This window comes from Leucopleurus acutus (assembly GCF_964270905.1).
Source record: "Leucopleurus acutus genome assembly, chromosome: 20".
Lineage (NCBI taxonomy): Eukaryota > Metazoa > Chordata > Mammalia > Artiodactyla > Delphinidae > Leucopleurus > Leucopleurus acutus.
This window is the reverse complement of record NC_139162.1, coordinates 56008136-56034271: the sequence shown is the minus strand read 5'-3', so window position 1 is coordinate 56034271 and position 26136 is coordinate 56008136. Positions and strand designations below refer to the sequence as shown.

General features: G+C 50.7%; 2 protein-coding genes across 2 annotated transcripts in view; one reads left to right on the top strand and one right to left on the bottom strand.

Annotated features, from left to right (window-relative positions):
* TMEM150B (transmembrane protein 150B) overlaps nt 1–2508 on the top strand; it is a 6706-nt gene extending 4198 nt beyond the window's left edge. Inside the window, exon 6 of the mRNA XM_082862435.1 lies at nt 1834–2508. Coding sequence (XP_082718561.1) covers nt 1834–2033 — 200 coding nt within the window. The 3' untranslated portion in view covers nt 2034–2508. The remainder of the gene's footprint in view (nt 1–1833) is intronic.
* On the bottom strand, nt 2505–26136 carry BRSK1 (BR serine/threonine kinase 1). Its single transcript, XM_082862434.1, has 19 exons — nt 25986–26136; nt 24410–24504; nt 24236–24321; nt 22092–22232; nt 19101–19217; nt 18985–19018; nt 18831–18899; nt 17266–17412; nt 16764–16795; nt 16261–16431; nt 15641–15738; nt 15268–15427; nt 14983–15043; nt 14164–14530; nt 13648–13696; nt 13430–13553; nt 12514–12712; nt 4259–4348; nt 2505–2812 (listed from the first exon to the last, which is right to left on the bottom strand). The coding sequence occupies exons 1-19, from the start codon at nt 26119–26121 to the stop codon at nt 2655–2657; spliced, it is 2334 nt and encodes a 777-aa protein (XP_082718560.1). The 5' UTR covers nt 26122–26136; the 3' UTR covers nt 2505–2654.

Below are 26136 nucleotides of genomic sequence, written 5' to 3'. Positions count from 1 at the left end.
GGTGGAGCCTTGATTCCAGCCCACTTCTGAGTCACCCCAGAACCCACGAGCTCAGCACACCTCCGGGTGAGCCAAACCGCTCTCTGAGCCTCAGATTCCCTATCTGTAGAATGGAGTTGCTTTTATCCGAATAATGAGGATTACTGAGAAGCAGAGTGCTCTGAGAGAGAGGAGGGGCTGCATGCTAAGCCTTGGGGACTGCGGCCCCATGTGGGGATGATGGAAGGGGAGGCCAGAGGTCCTTGGCATCCAGAAGAGGCTGGAGGGAACCCAGCTGAGACCCTGGGCCGGCTGCATTCAGAGGATCCCTTTGGAAAATTGGATCCATTTTCCCAGCAAAATGGAGGTGGCGATCTCGTTTCCCAGAGCAGCAAATTGAATCCAGTGAAATGGATAGGAAGGGCTGGCTCCCGAGCTCAGCCTTCTGCAGCTGCAGAACCAGCATCCATCCTGTGCAGCAGCAGGTGCAGTTAACGATGAGGTCTAGGCGGCCCCTTTCAAAATCCTGCCTGTGCTGATCAGTTTGGCCACAGGGTTCTCATTCTGTGGGGCTCTGATATCCCTTGGATGCGGAAAGTGGGGGACAGGACCATAAAATGGTCAGCTGAGTGTCGTAAGGGCTGGAAGGCTGCAAAGAGAGGTCTGAGACCTGGCATTTGAGCTGGTCTTGCAGAACCAGCTGCTTTTGGCCTGGGTTGGGGGAGGGAGGGAGGGACACCGCGGGTACATGCGGAGGGTGGGAAAACCAGCCCAGGGGAGGAGATGAGGCTGCTGGCAGGGCCAGAGATGAGCATCTCCAGCGCTAAAGTGAGGGATTACAGGCTTGTGCTTCTGTACAAGTGCAATAGGGAGCCACAGAAAGCTTGTGAGTGGGGGAGTTACAAAGTCAGTTCTGGGGTAAGCACTTCTTTGTTCTAGGATTGGTGGGGCTTGGGGATGGTGTTGGCCTTATTCACTGTCTAGAAATCCTTGAACGAATGAAATGATGTCTAATCTGATCTAGGGGGGATGAGGAGTGCTCCAGTGAGGGGGGTGCTCCCAGAAAACGAGAGGCATCTCTGCAAGGTGGGAGCTCAGAGTATGTGTTGACCAGTGGTTACAGAAGAGTTTTAAAGAGCTGGGACTGTGGAGCCAGAGGAGGGACAGGGCCAACCAGTAGAGATGCCAGGCCAGAAAGAGAGGACAAGACTTGGGGTGTCCAGCTGGCCATGGGGATGAGGAGGGAGGGGACGAAGGCGATTCCCACGGGTCTGCTAGGGGACAGGAGTGGACGGTGTGGTTATGGAGGTCAGGGCACCCAGAAAGAGGAAGAGCTTTTAGGGAGAAAGGGGGATTCTGTTTGGGAGTGAGTAGGAAGGGCCTGTGGGCCCTGGGTCGGGGGAGAAAGTGCAAGCACAGCCTGAGGCTGGCGGGTGGGGTGGAGGCATCTTTAGGAAGCCCTGCATTTTTGGAGGTAGAAGCAATGGCGGCCAGTTGGCCCTGGCAAGTGGGGAGATGGCAGAGCCTTCATGGGGTCAGGGAAGGCCGACAGGAAGATAGGAGCCTTGTTCTGGGATATTGGGAATGCAGTGCAAACCGGAGAAACATGCAAGGGCAAACATTTAGAAAACAGCTTGAGACAGAGGCGGGAACTGGAGGGCATCCATTTGAGAGTGTCTGGGCATTGCCAAGGAGGGTGTCCGGCCAGAGGGGCCATTCCAGCCAGGGCAGGGCGGACATGTCACGAGAGGGTACCCAGAGATGGATGGTCTCAGCCTGCCCAAGGTCACTCAGCAACCTAGCCGGGCTTGCGGATCCTCCCCGTGGCGCTGTGCCCTTGACCCTGGTGTACAGTGGTCGTCCTCCACACCTGGTCACTGCGCTCAGCCTCTGCCGCCTGTGAATGGGTCGTCGCCATGCTGCTGTTCGTCCTCTTTGGCCTCTTTGCGGTGGACTTCTCCAGCCTGGACGGCTGCACCCTGTGTCTCCAGCCGGGCCCTGGCAGCCTGAGCCCCCCGCCGGCCTCCCCCATCTCCCTGAAGGTCCAGCACTGAACACCTGGTCAGCGTAGCATCTTCGCACCTCCTGTCCCTGCCATCTGGTTCCGCCCCTGCAACCAAGGCCACCCAGGAAGCGAGAGGCCAAGGCCAGCCAGCCATCCCTGATCAAGGATATTTATTATTATTATTATTAATTTTTTTTTTTTTTTGCCGCTGGCGGAATCAGAGACACGGACGCAGGCAGGATCACGCGAAATCAGAATTCCTTCCAGAGAGCAAATCCGTACAGAAGGTCGTGGGGAAGGGAGAAGACCAGGGGAGGGGGGCCCAGGAAGGGGGAGTTGGGGACACAAGGACAGATGGCCCTGTCCGTCCGGATCTGCTAAGCCACCCCAACCAGACCCCATCCCTCCCCCACCCCACCCCACAGAGAGATTGATCAATAAATAAAATAATAAATTAATCAATAAATAAAATAGAAACAGCTCCCCCCCAGTCCCCCCAGAACCACCCCCGTTGGGCACGGCCCCCTGAGCCCTATCCCTGCAGGGCAAGGCCGGGTTTGTTGTGTCTCCCCCCTCCCTACGTACTCCTTGGGCCCTATTTACAGATTCACAGTTGGGGGGCAGGGAAGGGGGGTGGAGGGGGCGCCCCTCCTTTCCCGGCCCCCTGGGGTCAGGGTAGGGGGGTCCCGTTGGTGGCCAGGAGCTTCTTGTCCTTAGGGGGGCCTCGGCGGGGAGAGCTGGTCAGCTCTGGGTCTGGGCGGCCGGGCGGGGGCTGCAGGCTTCGGGGCGGGGTCCCGGCAGGCCGGGTCTGGGCGCCATTCTTCTCGTCTGTGGGGGAGGAAGCGATCTGGCTTCAGGAACCCCAGGGGTACCGAGCCCAGGGATGTGCTCCAGCAGGGGAGGGGGCTGCCAGGGGTCACACACGCCAGCAACTAGGCCTGGCTTCCCTAGACCAACAAGGCACGTGTCCCAGGCACCCCCAAACCTAAGGCTTTGGAAGCCAGGCCATGCCCCAGTGAGACCTGGCTGGCCCAGCTCAGGAGACATCCTCAGAGACTCTGGTTACAGCACCGTCTGAGTTCCCCGATCATGGCCAAAGGGCCCCATTACTTTCCACTGGTTGTTAACGGGGCCCAGCGGAGCCCACAGCAGATAGTTTGGGGGTCTCGGGCCCTCCTAGCTGGGCCTGCATGACTGCGGTTATCTTTCTGTGGGGCCTCACTGCCCCAGACTAGGGGACTGCCATGCAGTAGTTTCTTTAGGGCCCAAAATAGTACCTGTAGCAGAGGCCAGCCCCTTAAGAGACACTGATTGCTGGAGGCCTTGTTGCCATAGCAACCAATGGAGCTCCCCCATTGCCCCATTCCCCTTATAAGGCATGTGGCTCGGGCCCTGGGTGTCTGTGGGTCCTACATGAATGCATGCCCTTTTAGGAACTCTGGTTGTCAAGGCCAGCTTTCCTTGGCAACCGGGTCTGGAGAGGTTCAGGGGGCCTTCCTCACTTCTGGTTGCCCTGGGGAACCAGACTAACAGAAGGCAGAGTTTCTCCAGCTCCCTACTACTGAGGCCCTCCCTTCAGGAGCCTTGGTGTTAGCCTGCTTAGCCTGTGCGGGACCTCTGATCTCCAGGACTGTATGATAATAAATTGATGTTGTTTGAACTATGGAGTTTGTTTTTTGTGACCCTGGCCTCGCTGATCCCTGGCTGATAGGGAATTCTGCTCCCGAAGACCGGGGCTGGTGGGTGAAGGGAAGCCCCTTCCCCCTGGAGCACAGACCTCGCCTGCGCCCGGGGGGACGCCCAAGTCCTTGAAAGCCAGGCCCAGCGGGGTCAGAAGAGTCTGAGCATCTGCAGAGAGGATGACCAGCTTGTCCCGGTTTTAGCACTGAAACTCCTGCATCCCAGGGACCTCTCCATCCTGAGCAAACCAGGATGGCTGGCCACCTTCCTCCAGAACACAGTTCAGGAGCCTCTGTTAGCGGAAAGCTCCGCTACCTCCGAGACAGAGATGGGTCATCCCCTTAGGGGTCCCTGGAGGTCCCCTCCCTGGTGAGGCCTTCTCAGGCTCAGGATGGCCTGGTTCCCTCGGAGCTCAGGCCCCAGCCTCTCTGGGAACCTGCTCCCAGCATTGCAGGTAGGACCTAAGGGCGACAGCAGGTGGGCCCTGCTGCCCCACAGCTGAAGCCTCGCCAGCAACACCCCCCCCCCGCCCGCAGCACCTGGCCACCAGGAAGTCTCCCCTCCGCCCCACGGGTGCCCCAAGGTGTCTCCCACCTGCCAGGGCCTGCACGGAGGGCTGGTCGTGAGTGCTCAGCAGCTGAGCCTGGATGGTCTCTACAACCCGCTTGAACCGACGGCTGGGACCTGGAAGGGGCAGGGAAACAGACTGATGAAACAAAATCCAGATTTTACAACAAGACGAGAAACTTCAAACACAACAATTTCCTCTGCCGGTTTGGGCCTCCTCCCTCCCCTTTAGTGTGTGCTGTGCACCTGCATTAACCACACCTGCTTAGGAGGTAACCTTCTTAATCTTGTCAGGGGCCACGAAAGACCCATGACCCACTACTCGCCTTGTACCTGGATTGTGTAAACTGTCAATAACACGTCATTTAACGTACAGCCCTCTGTCTCAAAAATTTATATAACTGTGGTTTGACCTCTAATGGTGGAACAGTCTCGGAGCTTTCTGAGCGGCCATTCCTGGGTTATAATCCTCACTTTGGCTTGAATAAAGTTTTCCACTTTTTTCTTAGATTGACCGATTAACTTTTTCGTTGCCTTGCATGGTGTAGCCGGCAGGATATGAGAGACACCCACCAGAGGGCACCTGGAGTCTACCGGAACCAACACTAAGTACCAGCATGGGCCCATTGGGCCCCCCCAGCTTCTCGGTACTCCTCGGGTGTTCTTCTCAGGGGTTCTGACGAGTTCTCCTGATAGCTGGATCTTGTTGTTTGAGTGATGATCCTGAAAATTTTATTCGAGCTGTTTTCACTTAAGACTTGGAGTTTTAAGGGGCACTGGTATATTCCCTAGGCAGGACCTGGGGGTCTGGGCAAGAGGCCCAGGGAAACATAGGTGGCTGGGTTTTTGTTAAATTTGGCTTGAATGGAAGACTTCCCTGGTAGTCCAGTGGTTAAGACTCCTTGGCTTCCACTGCAAGGGGGCGTGGGTTTGATCCTTGGTTGGGGAACTAATATCCCGCATGGCCCCCGGTGAGGCCAAAAAGTAAAAAATAAAATAAAATAAATAAATTTGGCTTGAATTGAAAAAAAAAGTTGCTATACGGTCTGAACAAAACTGTTGCTAGTGGAATGAGAGACTGAATTATTCAGCTCTTGAGAAAAAGGGAGACCCACCATAACCATTAAGTAAATACTACTCGTGGAGGTGTGAGGGGGGATGGGCAACAGAGGCTGATAACCTAGAACTCCGAGCACCTGTGATGGTTTTAGGCTGTCGCAGGGAGAAACCGAGACAGGTAAAAGAGTCGAAGTAACCCATGGGTAACTCCTTGGGGAGCTAGACTCAGATGCAGTGCACATGCAATCCACCACACTGCCCTCAGAAAGTTGTTTAGATCATATTTCATATCTGAATTAGGCTATTAGACATTAGGCTGAATTAGACATTAATAATGGGAAATTGTGCCTCAAAGGCCAAACAGCTCCCGTTCAGACAGCCACCAATGGGAATACTAGCTGGGCTTATGTATGTTTGCAACTACTTAATTGGAATTAAAGGAAATCTGTCTTGAAATGGCCAAGATAGGCTTCTTTTCGTTTTTTTAAAAAAATATTTATTTATTTATTTGGCTGCACTGGGTGTTAGTTGCGACACGTGGGATCTTTTAGTTGTGGCATGCGGACTCTTAGTTGCGGCATGTGGGATCTAGTTCTCTGACCAAGGATCAAACCCGGGTCCCGTGCATGGGAGCACAGAGTCTTAGCCACTGGACCACCAGGGAAGTCCCCAAGATGGGTTCCTTTAAGCACCCCAAAACTGATTTTTCATGCGCAGTAAAACCCTGCAGTCTCCTGGACCGCTGTCCACAGGGTCTACTGGAAACAACAGTAGTTAAGAGTTTTTCTCTTTTTTAAAATTAGGTTAGCAGGGGAAAATATTTGTAGCGCTAGCTTCTAGGAGATTTTGAATTGGGAAAACTTCTAAACTGTAAAATTTTAGAGACCTCTCATCTTATTTTCCTATTTTTATTCATATTTAAAATTTTGAAAGTCTTCAAAATTCCAAAATAGCCTCATTGACAGGCTTCTCTGGTGGTCCAGTGGTGAGGACTCAGCACTTTCACCGCAGGGGCCCGGGGTTCGATCCCTGGTCATCCCTGGTTGGGGATCCCGCAAGCTGTGTGATGTGGCCAAAAAAAAAGGTCTCATTGAAAGATTTGTTGCAGAAGGCTAATGAAAGATCAGTGATATAAAAGGTAACTAAAAGGTACCTAAAACTTTACTGCTCCCCTCTATCCTCCTTCATCTGAGTACTTATTTTAATAATCCTGTCTGAAGTGCCTGTCCACTCTGACGATGCCATTAAATGGTTACCTTTAGAAATGGGACCACCTGAGGCTGTAGGTGAGCCTCTTCAGGTCAAAGGCCTAATTGACTGGCCACAGTTAAAGGATTTCTTAAAACCCAGGGAGGGTGCTCAAAAGTGTTAGTAAATGGATTACCAAGATGGGAGGCCACCGGTACGACTAAACTGACCACAGCTGAAATTAGGAGCCTGATAGGAATATGGCGGGTGGGGGGTGTCTTCTCACCTAAGCTAAACGAGGGAAAGTAAAACATTCCAACAGAGGTTGAATGGGTATGTCAGTCCTTTGATCAGACACTGAGGTGGCCACCCAGTTCTTTAGGAATTAAGAACTGTCCTTGTTTTACAAATCTAGTCTTTACAGGACCAGAGGTGCGGCTCCAGAAACAATCCAAACCCCACCCATCCTCTTACCACTCCCAAAACCTTCCCTCTTTATGTTAAGAGGCTTGTTAAGTATTGGAAAAAAAAAATTCTGGCCTTAAGAGAACAAAGTCCTTCTAGGAGAACTTGCCTTTCTCCTCCTATGCCTTTGATATGCATATATTCTACCTGGTCTCCTCCAGGAACTCTTAATTCCACCATCTTTTTAAAATGCAAATTTCAGGAAAGGTAACTCTTATAAAAAGAAAGAACAAAAGGGAGACAGGGAATTTGAATCCAACCTGTTTTGTAACGGATGGGTTTTACATTATTGTAACTGATTCATGGCTGACATCTTGGAATGGAAACTGTGGGGTGTCTGTGTGTTTGTATGTGTCTGTCTGTGTGTTTGCATGTATCTGCATATGTGTGTTGAAAACGTGTTATTGCCAAAATTAGTTTGTAAGTGGAAATTACACTTACAAGGAAAGGAAATGAGGCACTTATATAGATTCTCAGAAATAGAAAAAAACTAACCCCAATGACTTTCAGATTTGCATGAACTGGGAAATATTGAGTATAGCATTAATATCTGGTACTAAATTTAGCTGAAGCTTGTTGCATTAATCAATACAGACATGTCTTTAGAGTCATCAGCGTTAAGTGTAATATTTTTATTGTACCTAGGTTTACTAGAAATGAAATAAATGAGATATTATTCCTGTTACAAAGTTTGTCAGCAAGAAAAATAACGAGATGTGATGAAACTTTTCAGTAAATAAAATAGACGTAAATGAGATAAGCACTTTTAGGTAAACTTTTTAGGAAAAATTATGTTTTGGGAATGTCTATCTAAAGTAGTGTCTCCAGATTTTGATAACTTGAAACTTCATGGAGTTTTGCTAAATTAAGTTAAACTACAGAAATCCATTGAATATCCAAATCCTTTCCAAATAAGATACTGGAACAGTAATTACTGAATATACGCTTCCTTTTACAGAGAAACTAAAGGTAATTAGGACTACTAATAAATACGGTGGATGCCACACTAAGACATTTTCTGTGGGAAAAAAAAATACTTTTTCTAGAAACTATAAACAGTATTTATAAGTTTGCTAACCTATGGGATGCTAATGTAAAAGTTCATACTTGCTTACTACTTAGTTTGTGCTAGAAACTAAGTTTTAAGGTTAAGAATTATGCATATGTAACTAAAGCTACCAAAATAAACGTTTCAGTATGCAAGAAAAATGGAAGGTATGTTTTCAGTAAAAGACAGTATAAAGAATGGAAATACCTTTTGTGAAGGGAAAAGAAACCCCGAGGAAAAAGTTTTGTGCATGTTCAGGATTGGCTGAGATTAAATTGAATTTAATTAAGTAAATGAATTTTGTATTATTATTTATGGCCACACCGTGCAGTTTGTGGGATCTTAGTTCCCTGGCTAGGGATCAAACCCAGGCCCTCGGCAGTGGAAGCACCGAGTCCTAACCACTGGACTGCCAGGGAATTCCCATAAATGAATTTTAGTATTAAAGTGTTACAAAACCTGAATTTGGTTTTCTCTCTATTAAGAGGATGAAGTTTTCTGAAAATATTGATCTGCTTTTGTAAACAGATTGTAAAGTTTCTTTAGTGGTAATCTGTTACAACTTTCAGTATTTGCTTTTGAAATCTTCTTTGTGACTTTGGTTAAGTGAATACAGTGACCTATGTCCTATTTGACCAACTGTTTTGAAATCTTTTTGATTTTTTTATAATTAATTAATTTATCTTTGGCTGCGTTGGGTCTTCGTTGCTGTGCACAGGCTTTCTCTAGTTGCTGCGAGTGGGAGCTACTCTTCCTTGTGGCACGCGGGCTTCTCATTGTGGTGGCTTCTCTTTGTTGCAGAGCACGGGCTCTAGGCGAGCAGGCTTCAGTAGTTGTGGCACACGGGCTCAGCAGCTGCGGCTTGTGGGCTCTAGAGCACAGCCTCAGTAGTTGTTGCACGGGCTTAGTTGCTCCGCAGCATATGGGATCTTCCTGGACCAGGGCTCGAACCTGTGTCCCCTGCATTGGCAGGCGGATTCTTTAACCACTGCGCCACCAGGGAAGTTCTCTTTTTGATATTTTGACGAACTTTCCAAATATCAAATTCTAATCGAAGTTCTTTTGACCTCTAGCTAACTTTGGGATGCTTCAGAGAGGGCCCCTGGAGCATCTCAGAGAGAAATATTAAACTAATTAAGTTTATTTTGTATGTTAAATCACATGGAAAGCATTGTCAAATGAGAGATTATAAAATTTCTTAGATTGTATCACACAGACAAATGTCATTAATATATATATTCTAGAAATTATATGGAATTCCTAAAAATCTGGTATGTCCTGATAAAATGTTATCAATCATAATTCTAGTAATTATTTTAAAACGTATGTCACAGCAGTAACAAAGTTCGTTTGTCAATCGCATTGGAATCAGGTCTCTAACCTTGACTGTTAAAGTCTTTGGTCATTTATAGACAGTTATTGTTGTACTCTGATGCTTTTGCCAAAAAAATGCTTTATTGTCAAGAAGATTCATAGAAAGGACTTTTTGACAAGTACAGGTTTCTGATAACTTTCAGATCATACTGCTGAATGTGTAAGAAATTAAAGCATACTAATGGAAAACTTGGTGGCTTCATAAAACTGTTATGAAGATTAAGATCAAGAATTAGTCACATGGGACTGAGAGAACTGATGAATATCGTTATAATTTTGGGGTTTTGTCTGAAATATTGCTGGTTTTTACTCTGTGTTTTCCAGACATAAGGAAACCCTTCCCCTCAACCTAATTATGACTTGACTTGCGGCAATTTGGTAAATTATTCCTTTATAAGCAGAATTGAAACATGTATCTTTTCTCTTTACCTGTTGTCTCTAGATTTTGGAAACTCTTAGGTTCCCAGCAGTTTTCTCAGGTAGATAAGGAAAGCCACCTCCTGACAGGTGCAAGAAGCCCAAAGTATTTTAGGGACCTCAAAAAGAGAGGAATTCATCCAAATACATAGATATCTCAGGTGGAATCTGTGACACATCTTTGGCATGGATTTCCTGGCCTCAAGAGGTTTTTTAAAAGTTCAATCTGAGGGACTTCCCTGGTGGTCCAGTGGTAAAGAATCTGCCTTACAATGTAGGGGATGCAGGTTCAATCCCTGGTCAGGGAACTAAGATCACACATGCTGAGGGGCAACTAAGCCCTTGTGCAACAACTACTGAGCTTGTGAGCCTCAACGAGAGAGCCCGCGTGCCACCAACTACAGGACCCACGCACTCCAGAACCCCGGGCGCCACATCTAGAGAAGAGAAAACCCACATGCCACAACTACAGAGAAACCCGCGCTCTGCAACGAAGAGCCCACGCACCACAATGAAGGATCCTGCATGCCTTAACAAAGATCCCGCTTGCTGCAACTAAGGCCAATGCAGCCAAAAATTAAAAAAAATAAATAAAATAAAATAAATCAATCTTTAAAAAAAGTTCCATTTGAGAATGAATATATGTATATGTAAAACTCAATCACTTTGCTGTATACCTGAAACTAGCATGACATTGTAAATCAACTATACTCTTAAAAAAAAAAAATTCAATCTAAGATCGTTTATGAAAAGTTCCAGCACAGCCAATTTAAAACAGCTTATCTTTGGAATTCCCTGGCGGTCCAGTGGTTAGGATGCGAGCTTTCACTGCTATGGACTCGGGTTCGATCCCTGGTCAGGGAACTAAGATCCCACAAGCTGTGTGGTGAGGCCAGAAAATAAATAAATAAATAGGGGCTTCCCGGGTGGCACAGTGGTTAAGAATCCGCCTGCCAATGCAGGGGACACGGGTTTAAGCCCTGGTCCGGGAAGATCCCACATGCTGCAGAGCAACTAAGCCTGTGCGCCACAACTACTGAGCCTGTGTGCCACAACTACTGAGCTGGCATGCCACAACTACTGAAGCCCGTGTGCCTAGAGACCATGCTCCACAAGAGAAGCCGCTGCAGTGAGAAGCCCACACACCACAATGAAGAGTAGGCCCTGCCGGCCGCAACTAGAAAAAGCCCAAGTGCAGCAATGAAGACCCAATGCAGCCAAAAATAAATAAATAAAATAAATTTAGAAAAATAAATAAATAAATAAAACAGTTTATGTGGTCAATTAACCAGACTTATTTTGCAAACAAATTAGTCTTAATTTGGCTATATTTGGTAGAAATGAGAGTAATTTTAGAAAGAAAAAGATTACATTTCAGTGGATATTAAATTCTAGTTTTGTTAACTGAGGCCTGTATTTACTGCCTAGTAATGAACATGCACAATGCAAGTGCAAGATAAAAGTGGCCTAAGTCCTAGTGGACAACTTGGAATTGCCCTTTAGTCCATGCCAGACATCTTACTAGTACAACCCCCTAAAGGGAAAGAAATAACTTGGCTATTAAAACTCAACATCAAGGGACAGGATGGACTCAGGGCAAGTAAGCAACCACCTTTGCATCGAGTGACCAAATATTTGATCACCTAAGGCTTTCTGAAAGGCTGTTGCCCAGTTATAATCCTCAGTTTGCCTTGAATAAAATTTTCTCTTTTTTTAGATGGACTGATTTATTTTTTCATCAGTAAGACTGACTTGGGGCTGGGGACAGGGAAGGCGCTCCCACCCTGTGGAACCAGTCCCTCCACCCAGCAAATGACTCTTCTTCCTTGCCTCAAAATCCCCCTATTGGGGCTGGGCATAAATCCATGGTTTGCAAGTGGGACTAAGAAAGATTTGACTTAAAATAATGATGTGCGCTGTTTTCTATTTAAACGGGTTCTAGTTGAGGCCATGAAGACCCAGAAACGTAAGAAAAATAAATGGGAGGGAAAAAAAATCTTAACATTGAGAAAGTTCTGCATGTTAGTCTTTAAAGAAGAAAAAAAAAAGAGCCATAGTTCATTTTGGTGATGTAATTCCCCAGTGCCCCAGAGCAGCTTGGTTAAAAACTCTAGGAACAAGCTCATCTCCCAGATGTGCCATGTTAAGATTGGTGGCAAGGACAACAAACAGAGGTATTCCTCATTATCCAAACTCTTGTTATCAGGACTCAGGGACCAAGTAGAATTGGAAGCAAGGAACTTCTGTGGTTTTCATCTCTTGTGCCAACTCTTGATTGGTTGTGGCTGCCTGCAGCAGAGCTCAGCAGAAAGAAGTATTGTGATCGATTGCTGATGTCTGCTCTGGGTGTAGAAATGAGTTTTGACAGCAGAGCACCACAGTCTTAATCTAGGAAAAGTCCAGTGCTTTGAGGTCAGGAGTCCTTGGCTGAGCCCCAGCTCCGTCACGGTCTGCAGTGTGACTCTGGCCAAGTCAATTTACCTCTCTGGGATGCAGTTTTCTTCTCTGTGAAACCTCAAAGGCTGCTGGGAAGCTTCAAGGAAGTAGTGCACATAAAGCACTTGGCATGTTGTGAAGGAGAAGATGTGGGGGGTCTGGGAGAGGACGAGGCTCACAGAGTCAGCACCATCTCCTCCTCCTGCTTGCTGCCCTCCTGGGCTGCTACCCTATCTCAGCTCTTTTGAGTATCCCACACACCAGGCTGGGGGCAGCTGCATCAAGGGAAACTTACCGGAGATGAGAGTAAAGGTGACAGAGTAGATGCCACCACCACCGCTGCCGTCCCGCCGAGGGGAGGGCTCTGGACCCTCAGAGGAGCTGATGTCCACCTGGAAGCGGACGGGCTTCTGGAAGACGGAGGGGCCACCACTGGCCTTGTACTCAGCCCTGAAGCTGGTCTGTGACAGCACACTATGACTCAGGCTGGGGATCTGAGAGAGGTGGGGGACAAAAGGAGGGGGTGATTTCAGCGACCTGACTCCAGGGGACAGATGAGCAGCCCTATGACCAGCTATGCCCAAGGAACTACCAGTCCCCTCAGCCACCAGGGAGAAAGAATAACAGGAAAGGCATTGGGAGGCCCCACTGTCCACTGGGATTTGTAGTTTTCTCTACCTTATAAACAGGGCATCAGAGGAATGATTGAGCAACTGAATCCCGAGGTCATAAGGACTCTCGTATCTGGTGCCAACCCCAGGCTCCAGAACCACATGAAACAAACTTCTTCCTTCCTCCACAAACACTGGCTAAAGTCACATCTGTCTCAGAAACTTTAAGTCCCATGAGCCCCTAACGCACAAAACCACAGGAGCCAGTGGACAGCCCTAGAGTTCACTGGAAAAAGTAGTTCCTTTTGCCAATCTCAGACCTGGTGGTAGGGAAATGGCAAATCACTAGTCCTCGGTGGATGCTAATATGTGGGAAATTGTAATTCAGGATCCTGTTTCACCAATTCCAAGCCCCAGGGCGCAATAAACCTCTCCTGCCTCCATGCCCCCACAACGACCAAACCCAACTCGGGCTGGAAAACTACAAATCTCATGAGCCCCAGGTGGAACTCAGGCCAGTGCTAAGGTGGTGAACCCCAGAGGCTGCTGGGATTTGTAGTTCTGTGGCGGCGAGGTTGCACGGTGACCCAGGCCCCTCACCGACAGGAAGGCATGGACAATGTCCGCTTTGATGCTGCTGAGAGGTTTATCCTTTAGCACGAGGAATATTTGTTCTTCTTTGTCCAAGGATATGAAGTTCCCGAACCAGGAGCGTTTTGCCAGCCTGAGTGGGAGGGGATGGTTGGAGGTGGGTTGGGAGGGGGCTAAGGGAATGAAATCCCCCCTCCGGTCCCTCTTCCCTTCCTTGTCAGACTCACTCTGGAGAGGACTCTGGCGTCAAACTGGACATCTCCTCGGCAGTGGGGACTGGGGAGGGGAGAGCATGGTCAACACATGTCCATCATCCTGGTGTCCAGCACACAGGCCAGCAGTATCCTCCAACCAGAGGTTCCAGACCCCAGAGTCTATTCACTTCCCAGCAGCTAAACCCCAAATGGCACAGGCATGATGTTCCCTCTAGGGATGGGCCCCTGGTTAGGCCACGCCTCCCGAGGTGAGGCTTGCTAGCTATGAGCCAATGGGAAGGTAAGCCAGAGCACTGAAGGGGGCGTGCCTTTCAGACGAGCTCCTCCTCCAGAGTTGGAGGCCCCGCTTCTTTTCTCCCCAACACCTGAATCTCTGCTCACAACAGCATCTTCATCTAGGATGTGTGAGTCCAGGCCGCCAGCCTCTTCCTTCCCAGGGACCCAGATGTTAGACCCCAGCTCCCACCCCCACATTAGGACTCAGGAGTCCGCATCCCCAACCCCTTCACCCCCGAAGGACCTCCATACCCTGCATCTTGCGCCGGTGAAAGCGTGGGGAGCCCAGGAAGCTGTTGCGGATGGAGTTGAGACGACTCCTCCAGGCGGCTCCCCCGACGCCACCGCCGGGGCTGGGGGGCGGCGTTGTCCCTGGGGTCCCAGTGGGGCTGGCCCGGGGCGTGTGCAGGGGCGAGTGCAAGGGGGTCCCCCCGGAGGAGCGTGGGGAGCCTGGGGGGCCGGGCAGGGGTGTGGAGCGGGCACTGGGGGGAGGGGGCTGCTCCCCGGCTCCCCCACCCCTGGGGCCCCGAGAAGGCAGCGTCTGCGTTTTGGAAGTCGGTGAGCCCCCACCCCGGGCCTCATCTCCAGCGGGCTCCGGTGAGAAGGAAAAGACCGGACTCTGCAGAGTGGTGGAGTCGGGTGAGAGGGTGGACTCAACTCTCAGGAGGCTCTAGGCCCACTAGCACACACTCACAGAGGTGCACCCCAAAGCATGCTGGAACTTGTAGTCCAATTATTTCCCCCAACCCCCATTGTTGCGGGGGAGGGCAGGGACTTTTTCTATCATGCTGACTGTAAACCCAGCAGTGACTAGTACCCAGTAGGCGCTCAACTAGCTTTTGATAACTGAATAAATGGAACCCTTCAGACACACTGAAAACGCAATCTTGTTAAGGTGGGAAATGGCCAATGGACTAAAATAGTAATGAGGGCTTGGGTCTTTGGCCCTTTAGGGGCAAGGAGGCATCGTCCCAAGACTTCATGGCAGTTGTAATTTCTGCTGTTTCATCTTTGCTCCATAGTGTCTTCACCCCCTTACCCCTTCTTAATCCATTTAGGACCTGGCCTTACCCTTGGGCTGCTCAGAGGGCTGGATGACAGACCAGTGGAGGCTCCACTGACACTACGGGATCTGTTTTCAGGACAGATTAAGAAAAAAAAAAATCAGGTGGAAGGGTTTCAGAAGGCTCAGATGTCCTCCCTTCCACAGTCCTTTGTGATGAGGAAATGAGGCCCAGAGAGGGGAGGAGACTTGTCCCAATCACACAGCACCTTTGAGGTGGGTATGGGGTTAGAGCCCTGAACTCTCTCTCCACCCAGGGCTGTGGATCCCACTGGAGGGGCAGGGGTTCCCACCTCTGGCTGTGCTGGGCCATCTCCAGGGCCCGTCGGGTGGGCACCGGGGAGCCACCACCCCCGGCATCCGTGATGCTCAGGACTTCCATGGACTTCCGCTCTGGCCGCCGCTTCCCGTGACGGCTCAGCATGGGGGAATCCACACGCTTCCGGGGTGGGTCTGAGGGCCAAGAGTTTCAACACAATCAAAAGATACACTGGTCCAGCTGTACATGGCACTCGTACACATGGGGAAACTGAGGCTCAGAGTGGAGAGGGGTTTTGACAAAGGTCACAGAGCAAGTCAGGGAGTCTAAACGCAGAAGCTCAAGGCCTGCAGCCCTTTCTTCCCTCAGGAATCTGGGGTCTGGACTCCGAGCCTTGCCCTTCTCACCAACATCATTCCGAGGAGGTAGGTCCTGGTCCTCACAGCTGGGATACCGCTCCTTCCGATCCAAAAGCAGATAATATATCATCTTTTCTTGGTTCTCCCTATGGGGGCGGGGGGGGGGATGGGTGGGTAGGAAAGCACTGGGGTCAAAGGTCAGGCTCCAGAGATGGTCTCATCCCCTCCCTATGTCTGTGGCTCTGTGGGGCTCAGTCCACCCAGTTTCTCTGTCTATGGTTCCATTCTCCTAGGTATCAATAGGATTGGTCCCTTTGTCTGTGTACATCTCAGCCTCATTTTACTCAACGTTAATAATAATTATGCTAACACCTGAGCACTTACTATATGTAAGCACTATGTGAGGCACTAAGTTGGCCTCAGCATCTATTAATACTTTTCAGCATCGTTTCTTTTTCCCACTGGTCCTACCACCCCCTCCAGATTCCCCCTAGAATAGCTCCTCGGGGGAGCTTTGAGCCACACCCTTTCTAGTGGCCTGGACCTCCCCATCAGGGGAGTCTGCACGTGTGCAAGGCTCCGGCGCGCCCCCTGCCGGCTGTCGGGAGAGCTGCAGCAGTTCACCCCATGGGGCCAGGGTGTTATGTGCTAGAGTGAGGGGGTCTTACTCCTCGCTGCGGAGCTCGCGATGCAGCCGTTCGCGGTCCCTGAAGCAACCCAGTGAAGCCATGCTCTCCAGGACATCAGGGTCCAGCTCTCCGTTTGATGGCAGGCTCCGCATGGCCACCCGGCGGCCTGGGGTTGGCTCCAGGCACGGGTCTGGCTCGTGTTTCCCGCCCCTGGGGAGGAGAAGAATTATAGCGAATCGGGCATCTACTTCAGCGGAGACTCAGGGGTCCCGGGTCCCAGCCTGCTCCTTTCTTGGGAACCCAGGAGTCCGGGCCCCGGTGTCTCCCCCCTCACACCCAGGAGTCCAGGCCCAGGAGTTCGGCCCCAACCTCTTCTCTACATGTCTTCCTCCCCTAGGACCCAGAAGTTCGAGTCCCTAGCCCCTCCTATTCAAGACCCTCGGCATTCCGCCCCCCAGCCGGCTCTCCTGCTTTGGAACCCACGATATTTGGGGTCCTCTCCCTCCGCCAGGGACCCAGCTGTCCAGTTCCCCCATACTCACAGGTACCAGGGATGTTTCTGAATTTGCTCCAGCTGTGAGGGGCGTGGGTCGTAGAGAAGCAGAAGTGAGATCATTTGAACACAGTAGGCATGCAGTGAAAGTAGACTGGGTGATGTTGGGGGTCCCTAACTTGCCCCCTCCCCTCCCCTTCCCCCAACCAAGGGCAATACGACAGCACGACAGCTCGTCTCCCCCTAGTGGCAGCTGTGCGGCGCATTCTGACTACTCCGGACCGGCCGGGTTACAGGTCCCGCATGCGCAGTGGCAACCTGCCCCCGCTCCGCTCCGCCTCGGAAGGACCGGTAAGCGCATGCGCACTCCCGCTGTGTGTGTGTGTTGGGGCAGGTGGGCAGGACCCCAGGGCCAGGGCTCAGCCAGCGATGCCCCTCCCAGCCGTCACCCCAGGGACTGACGGGCAGGTCTAGAAATCCATCCTCATGACTCCCCTAGGGATTCTGTCCCCACCACCCACTGTCCCTCCACCCCGCCCCCCCCCACTCACGCTGAGCCTTTTCTCCGGCTCCACTTCGATCATCCCCCTCAGGAGGCTCTGGCAGTCCGGAGGAATGAAGTGGGGCATGTGGAAGACGCCTCGTTTCACCTTCTCCAGCAGCTGGCGGAGGTTGTCATCGTCGAAGGGCAGAGCCCCCTGTGTGAGGAATAACAGACCCCTCACACACACAGCTTACGAGAGCTTATTCCAGGCGAATGCCTAAGCGCCTCACACGCATTGACACATTTAGTCCCCACCGCAAGCCCCAAGAGGTAGGGAGCTATTACTATCTCCACTTTGCAGGTGGGGAGGCTGAGGCACGGAGCCATTCAGCAATTTGCCCAAGACCATCTAGATCTGAGTGGCGGAGCAGGGATTTGACAATGGGCAGTCTGGCTCCAGCGCCTAAGAGGCTGGGGCCGCAGCTTGGAGGCTGTCCTTTAAAAACATGCTTCTCCCAGGGAGTTCCCTGGTGGCCTAGTGGTTAGAATTCTAGGCTTTCACTGACATGGCCCAGGTTCAATCCCTGGTCTGGGAACTAAGATCCCACAAGTTGTGGCAAAGTAAATAAATAAATTAAAAAAAATGAAAACATGCTTCTCCCTAGTTTCAGGAGGGGTAATCTTCATTCATTTAAAAAAAGTGAGCGTCCATTACAGGTCAAGGATCTAGGAGTGAACAAAGCAAGCCCTTGCCCTCCTACAGTTTACACCCCAGAGTGGGAGAGGCTGAGGCTGGTGAGGGAGCTATATAGTGATGGAGTGATTGAGGTGACACTGGAGCACAGACTAGGATGAGAGAGGCCTATGGGAATCTGGGAGTGTAGCAAGTTGAGTGGTGTGCCCCAAAAATTCATGTCTACCAGAACCTCAGAATATGACCCTGTTTACAAATAGGGTCTCTGCAGATATAATTCATTGAGGATCTGGAGGTGAAATCGTCCAGGCATTAGGGTGGGCCCTAAATCCAATGCCTTGAAGAGGAGGGGAAATCACAGAGAGATATCCCTCAAGGAGTTACACACACAATGACAACTCTGTTAGCTGCCAGGAAGGAGATAGCCTACCACAAGGAAATCTGACCACATGGAGGGAGTGAAGGGGGCCAGGGTAGCCTTCCTGGAAGGGCGACAATTGAGCTGAGAGCTAAAAGAAGTCTAGTATTAACTAGGTGAGCAACCGGGCTGGCAGGGATGGAAAAGCAGGTGCAAAGGCCCTGTGGTAGGAGCTGGGCTGATATTCCCCAGTCTGGTTCTATTAATCATTACAGTACTGTAATCAGGATCAGTTAGTAAACAGCCACTTTCCCAAGCGCTCCAAGTCCTCCTGGCTGCCCCATCCCTTTCCGGGGGACCCGCCTGGGCTATCTCACAGTTCTGTGACTGAACAGTTAGCTCCAGGCACAGAAAGGGGTGCCCCCAGGATTTTGCTCTGTTGGTGAATACCCCCACCTTCCTGGTACCAGTTAAATATTTGGGAAACAACCCCTGAGGTGAGGATGGAAGTAAATGTTCTGTGCTTCCATCAGGCAGGACTGTTCTAGAAACGGGGCAGGAGAGGTGAGGAGCACCTTACCACAAGCAGGGCGAAGAGGATGACTCCACAGCTCCACATGTCCGCCCGGCGGCCATCGTACTTTTCCCCCTGGAAGGAAGAAGGACCAGCCATGACGTTCATCTCTCCCAGGCTCCCTCAGCTCCTCTCTCCCCTCCACCTGCCCCTCACTCACCTTAATCACCTCTGGGCATGCATAGTGAGGGGACCTGAGAGAGAGAGAGGTGGTATGAGCTTCTGACCGGCTTCTGACACCCTCCCTGGGGCGTAGGAGGCCGGGCCCCCACTCACCCACAGCTGGTCTCCAGGAGGCTGTCCCCCACCTGCAGGGACGCCATGCCGAAGTCCGCGATGCGAATGTTGTTTTTCTCGTCCAGAAGCAGGTTCTCAGGCTTCAGGTCTCTGTGGCTGAGACAGGACGGTGGGACTCAGGCCTCTGCCCTCTTCCCGGAAGCTAAGGCCCCATTCACTATTCTCAGAGGGGGACATGTCTGGAAACTTCTAATTAGGGACGTTTTCAAGCATGCCCCGAAGTTGGAACGAGAATATAGGAAGCCCCATGTACCCACCCACTAGCTTCACCCATTATCAATTCGGGTCCATCCCTACATATGCTCTCCTTCCCCCACTGGACGATTTTGTAAGAGACCCCACACAGCATACCATTTTATCCACAAATATTCGAATATGTGTGACGTGAGATATTTTGAGGTAAGCAGGCAGATGATACTGAGCCGGTTCTTAAAACATTCAAATATTTCAATACCGAATAATAAAAAAAAATACTGCCACCCCAAGCCCATCACTGGTCCCCCCCACCCCACCCCGGGGACAAACTCCTCAGGATGTAAGGGTTAATGTCTGGGGGAGGTGGGGCGGAAGATTCTACAGTTTCTCTTGGAAGTGGTCCTTAACTGGGTCATACTTGTTAAATCTGTTGATTATCGCCCCCTGGAGGCCAGTGTTTTTAATGTCAGAGTCTAGACACTTAAGGTGTTGACAAGTTAAATGGGCTGCTTTTTCATCACCAAGCTTTACTCCCAGGTCTCAGCCCCTCCACCCTGATCCCCATACCAGAGAGGGAGGTGTGCAAACAGATGAGGCTGAAAGATGAACTGGAGGCATCTATTTTGCACCTTAATTAATCATTAAAATGTTGCATGTTGAATATCTTGTTTTGAGAGCTGAAAGCAATTCAATGAGGAAAGGAATATCTTTTCATATGGACATTTTTTTTTTTTTTTCTTTTGCGGTACGCGGGCCTCTCACTGTTGTGGCCTCTCCTGCTGCGGAGCACAGGCTCCGGACGCGCAGGCTCAGCGGCTATAGGCTCACGGGCCCAGCCGCTCCGCGGCACGTGGGATCTTCCCGGACCGGGGCACGAACCCGTGTCCCCTGCATCGGCAGGCGGACTCTCAACCACTGCGCCACAAGGGAAGCCCTTATATGGACGTTTATATGCAAAAAAAAAAAAATGACCCTCAACCTTTACCCCATACCATATACAAAAAATTAATTCAAAATGGATCTCAGAAAAAAAAAAATGGATCTCAGGCCTAAATGCAAGAGCTAAAACTATACAACTTCTAGAAGAAAACACAGGAGGAACCTTTGTGACCTTGAGCTGGGCGAATTTTTTTTTTTTGGCTGCACCACACAACAGGCGGGATCTTAGTTCCCTGCCAGGGATTGAACCCGTGCCCCCAGCAGTGGAAGTGTGGAGTCTTAATCACTGGACCGCCAGGGAAGTCCCTGGGCAAATATTCCTTAAATAGGAAAGCAAAAGCATGAATTGTAAAAGGAAAAAAATCAACAAACTGGAATTCATCAAAATGTAACACTTTTGCTTTTCACAGGATATTGTTATAAAAATGTAAAACATGTCACAAACTGGGAGAAATTACTTGAAAAATACACATTTGATAAAAGATTTGTTCTTAGAATAAGTAACTCTTAGGAGTCATTCCTAGAATTATCCCTTGTCCTGGAATAAAGAACTCTTACAACTCAGGAACAGAAGGACAAATAACTCAATTAAAAATGGGCAAAGGATATGAACAGATGTTTCTCCTAGGAAGATATACAAATGGCCGATAAGCACATGAAAAGATGTTCTACATCATTAGCCATCACGGAAATGCACATCAAAACCACAATGAGATACCACTTCACACCCACTAGGATAGGTATAATCAAAAAGTCAGATAATAACAAGTGTTGGCAAGAGATTGGAGCCCTCAGAGACTGCTGGTAGGGATGTTGGATGATACAGTTGCTTTGAAAAATGGACTGGCACTTCTTTAAAAGGCTAAACATAGAGTTCTCATAATCCCCTGGCGGTCCAGTGGTTAGGATTCCGTGCTCTCACTGCTGAGGGTCTGTGTTCAATCTCTGGTTGGGGAACTAAAATCCCACAAGCCACACGGTGTGGCCAAAAAATAAAAAAATAAAATAAAGAGTTCCCATGTGACCCAGCAATTCGAATCCTAGGTATATACCCAAGAGAATTGAAAACATAGGCACACGCCAAAACTTGTATGTGAATGTTCATATGTCCATATTATTCATAATAGCCAGAAAGAAGAAACAACCAAAATGTCCATCAACTGGTGAATGGATAAATAAAACATGGCATATCCATACAATGGAATATTACTCAGTCGTGAAAAGGAATGGGGTGTTGATACATACTACAACGTGGATGAACCTTGAAAACATTTTGCTAAGTGAAAGAAGCCAGCCACAAAAAGACTACATATAGTATGATTCCATTGATAGGAAATGTCCAGAATAGGTAAATCTGCAGAGACAGAAAGTAGATTAGTGGTTACCTAGGGCTGGGGGTGGGGCAAGGTGACTGCTTAGTGGATACAGCGTAGTGATTTTTGGGGTGATGAAAATGTTCTAAAATTAGGTAGTAGTGATGCACAACATTGTGAACATATTAAAAACTACTGAATTGTATGCTTTAAAGGGGTGAATTTTATGATGTGTGAGGTTTTTTTTGTTTTGTTTTTTGGCCGTGCCGTGGGGCTTGTGGGATCTTAGCTCCCCAACCAGGGATCGAACCCATGCCCCCTGCAGTGGAAGCACACAGTCCTAACCAATGGACCGCCAGGGAATTCCCTATGATGTGAGAGTTACATCCCAATTTTGAAAAAGGGATAAAAGATTTATTTGGGGGCTGCAGGACTCTGGCTTCCAGTCAGCCTGCTATGTGCTCCCAAGGGCCTGCCTTCTGGGCAGCGCTCATTCCGGCCTCCCCTCAAGCTGCCCCCTCACCAGATGGAGTAGCTATGGCAGAAGTCCAGCGCCGACACGATCTGGCGGAAGAACTTCCGGGCCTCCTTGGGGGTCAGTCTCCCCTTCTTTACCAGGTAGTCGAACAGCTCACCTCCAGACACGTGCTCCAGAACCAGGTACCTGGGGGACATGGAGGAGGCAGAGGGCTGGAAGGGGCATGTGGAGGACCAAAGAGCCTGGTCTCCCTCTTCCAAAAGCATAAGACCTCAATCCCATTGGCCCCTCGAGGCAGAGAATCCCAATTCTCATGAGTCCCTGGGAGGAGGAGGCTCCAGTTCCCATTAGCCTCTGGGAAGCAGAAACTCAATTCCCATTAGCCCTGGTCAGCATGTCAGTTTCAGGGGTCAACACTTTGACTACTTGTCCTCAGGAGATAAGGCAATTCCATTAGCACCTGGAGGTCAGAGATCCTAATTCTCATAGGCCCCTAGGAAATAAAGCCCTGTATTTCCATCAGCCTCTGGGAAGCCAAAGTTCTCATTCTTATTAGTTTCTGGGATGCAGATAATGGAATTTTAATCTATTTTTGGATAATGATATTTGTAGTGTGTAACAAATGAACAGTCAACATCTGTGAGCTAAAGCCTACAATTCCCATCAGCCCCTGGGAGGTAAAGACTCCAATTCCCATCAGTCCTTGAGAGAAAGAGACACTAATTCCCATCAGCCTCTGGGAAGCCAAAATTCAATTCCCATCAGCCCTGGGCAGCACAGACTCCCATGTCAACTTCAGGAGTATTAATACTTTGACTCCTAGTTGTTTCAGGAGATAAGGCAACTCCATTAGCACTTGGAGGAGACCCCCAATTCTCACAGGACTTTGGGAAACAAAGACCCCCCACCCCAACCCCTACCTACTCCCATTGCCCCCTGGGAAGCCAAGCCTCTTATTCCCATAAGCCTCTGGGATGAAGAAACTTGAATTCTCATTAACTCTCGGCAAAAACGATTGCCTTGTGCACCAATCTAAGTCAATTTCTGTGAAGTAAAAGACTACAATTCCCTTCAGCTCCTGAGAGGTTAAAAACTCCCAACTCCCATAAGCCTCTGGGACATAGAGACTTCTAATTCCCATCAGCCACCTGGATTCTAAACACTCCAAATCCCATCAGGCTCTGGGAGGCTAAACCTCTAATTCCCATCAGCCCCTGGAAAACAAAAGCTCAATTTCTATGAGCTCTTGGAAAACTGAGGTTCCTCTGTGAAGCACAAACTCCCATGGGCCCTCCCTCCCCACAAGGATGGTGGAGTGAGAGTGATAGCTCCACGAATCAGGGACAATGGCCCCTCCCTGCCGCCACACCTGGGGAAGCCTGAGGACTACAATTCCCATGAGTACCTGGGGCTGGCCAGCCTCTTTCCTAGGGAAATCCACCCTAGCATCTGATGGGTGCTGGAGTTGGTTCATCCTGGGGACTGCCTGGTGGGGGCAGGGGGTTGTCCCCTCTCTCGGTGCCCAGTCCAGCTGTCCCTTGGGTCACCAGAGTCCAGACAAAGGTCTATTGTCTGGAGTCCGGACAGCTGGACCCCACCCCCATCGTAAGGCGGGTAATCAACTTTGAGATGCAGACTTAGAACTCCCAGGAGACCATTGTTGGGGTGTCCAGTCATAGCACCCAGAGTTATGCTGGGGGATGAAGGGAGCCTCCAATGCTCCAGAGAGGGGGTTTGGGAAGAGGCCTGGGGCTTTGCTAGGCCCCATTGCCCTAGCAAATAGGAAAGGGATCTGCCCTTAGCAAATTGGGTCTGGCTGAGGGCATCAAGATAATCCAGTATTGAGTGTTCCCTGCAGCACAGTAGGGCGAGGGACTGGGGCTGGAGAGGAAGGGGGAGGATCAGCCTGTGTCCCCCACTCGGGATGGCTCAGGCTTAGCTGTCCTGTTGCTGGGGCACAATCGGCCTGTAGCCTCAGGCCAGCTCAGTGTGGGAACAAGGAGTGTTAGGAGTGTGTGTGTGGGGGGGGGGGGGTTGTCCTTGGGCAGTAAGGAAGGGACTGGGCCTTCAGTGGCCCAGCCAGGAGAGCTCAAGTTTCCCCAGGCCCCTCCACGCCTTGTTTCTGGAAATGTCCCCCCCTAGGAACTTGGGGAGGGTGCATGGGGGGCTGGGTGTCTATAAATACCTACAAATATTTCTTGTTCTCGTAGACATCGTGGAGCTTGAGGACATGTGGGTGCTCAATGAGCTTCAGGATGGCAATCTCCCGCTCCACCTGGGGGAAAAGGAATGGAGGTCAGCCTTGCCTCCCTCCCTGCCCCCAGCCCCAAAGGGTACCCTCTTCCCCCAGCACACAGACACACCTTCATCAGCACCGACTCGGACAGCTTCTCCCGGTTCACGATCTTGATGGCAACCTTCTGGCCCGTGATGCAGTGGACCCCGAGTTTAACCAGACCTGGGAGATAGGGATTGAAAATGTGGGGTGCGCTCCCAGGGCATTCTCCCCACCTCTGACTCCTAAGCCCCCCTTGCCACCCCGTTTCCTCTTTCTTCCCCTGCTGGCTGTTTAACAGTGGCCTGAATCACTCTCACCTGAACGCCTGGGGGCTGACAGCCGCCATTCCCACCAAACGCAATTCTCTTCCGGCTCCCTGTTGCCCAATTCTGTTCCTTCTGATTGTCCGTCCACCTACCTGCCTCCCCCTCCCTCCACAGCTACCCTCGATTTAAGTTCCTCTCTCCACATAGTCTTGCCTCATTGAATCTCCGTAGTTTCGTCTCCTCCAATCTGCCTCCTTCAAACAAACCTCTCTCTCTCTCAACCCATCACTTCCTTGAATTCTTTGCCCTTTACTCTTCTGGAGACACCATGTCTCCCAAGGAGTATAATCTTACGATTGTCCCCTTCCCAGACCATCCTCCTCCACCTCCTCTCAAACCCTGACCTCTTAATCCCCTTCTTTGACCTTCTTTTAATAGCAGCTGTAGCTGGAAGCATGCACACCCCAAGGGTATCCCCACTCCCCAAGGGTAAGCCCCAAAGCCACAGATCCAGGAGTCCAAGCCCCCAGCCCCTCTTCCCTCAGACCCCCAAGTCCAGGCCCATGGCCCCTTCCGCCCCCATAACTCAGGAATTCAGGTCAGCAACACCTTCACACTTTTTGCACTAGGATATGGAGTCTGATCCTCTCCCAGCCCTGACCCTCAGCTCCATAGAGATCCTGGACCCAATCCTGAACCTCGTACCCAGAACACAGGTGTTCAGCTCCTGTCTTACAGCCACCCACCTCCCACCTGGCAGGAAAGAGGTTACAGAGGTTTAGCAACAGTGAAAGATGACCCCCCCAATCACAGCCACTCCTGAGGGATTTGCCACTTGCATCGACCTTTCCACCTCTCCATTCCTGGGCCCCACATTGAGCCAGCATGCCGGAGGAGGGGCAGAATGCTGTAGACCTCATCGCCCCAGCTTCAGTCCCCCTGTAACCCCAACGGAGGCCCTCCTAGGCCAGAGGACAGTGCAGAGAGAAGCAGCTTCCTGAGGCGCACCCCCATCCCAGCACCTCACCCCGGCCTGCGGCTGTACTGCACCAAGGACCTCAGCTCCCGGCCCAGACCCTGGCTGCAGGCCGAGGCCCCTTTCCCACTGTGGCTCGGACCCCCCCAACCTCTGTCCTCAAAGGGTGGGAGCCTCTGGGCCCCAGTAACTCCTCCCAGGAGTCCAGGCCCCCAGCTTCCTCCTCCCCAGGACCCCAGAGTCTGAGCCCTCACCCCCCTCCATCCTAGACACCCGGCAGTCTGGACCTCAAGTCCCTTCTCTGTGAGGGACTCAGGGGTCTGAGCGGCCAGCCCTTGCCCTTTGAATACCCATGAGTCCCGCCCTCTGCCCCCTATCTCCCCTCGCCCCCGCGCCAGGTGTCCCCTCCCCTGACTCACCTGTCTGTCCTTTGCCCAGCGTCTTCTCCAGCCGATAGGGGCCCACATATTGGGCGTGCTGGGGTGGGTGTGGGTGTGCGTGCGGGAGGTGGTAGGCAGGGGAGCCCCCGCCCCCCTCCTTGCCCCCGGACGACATGATGCCCTTGGTCCC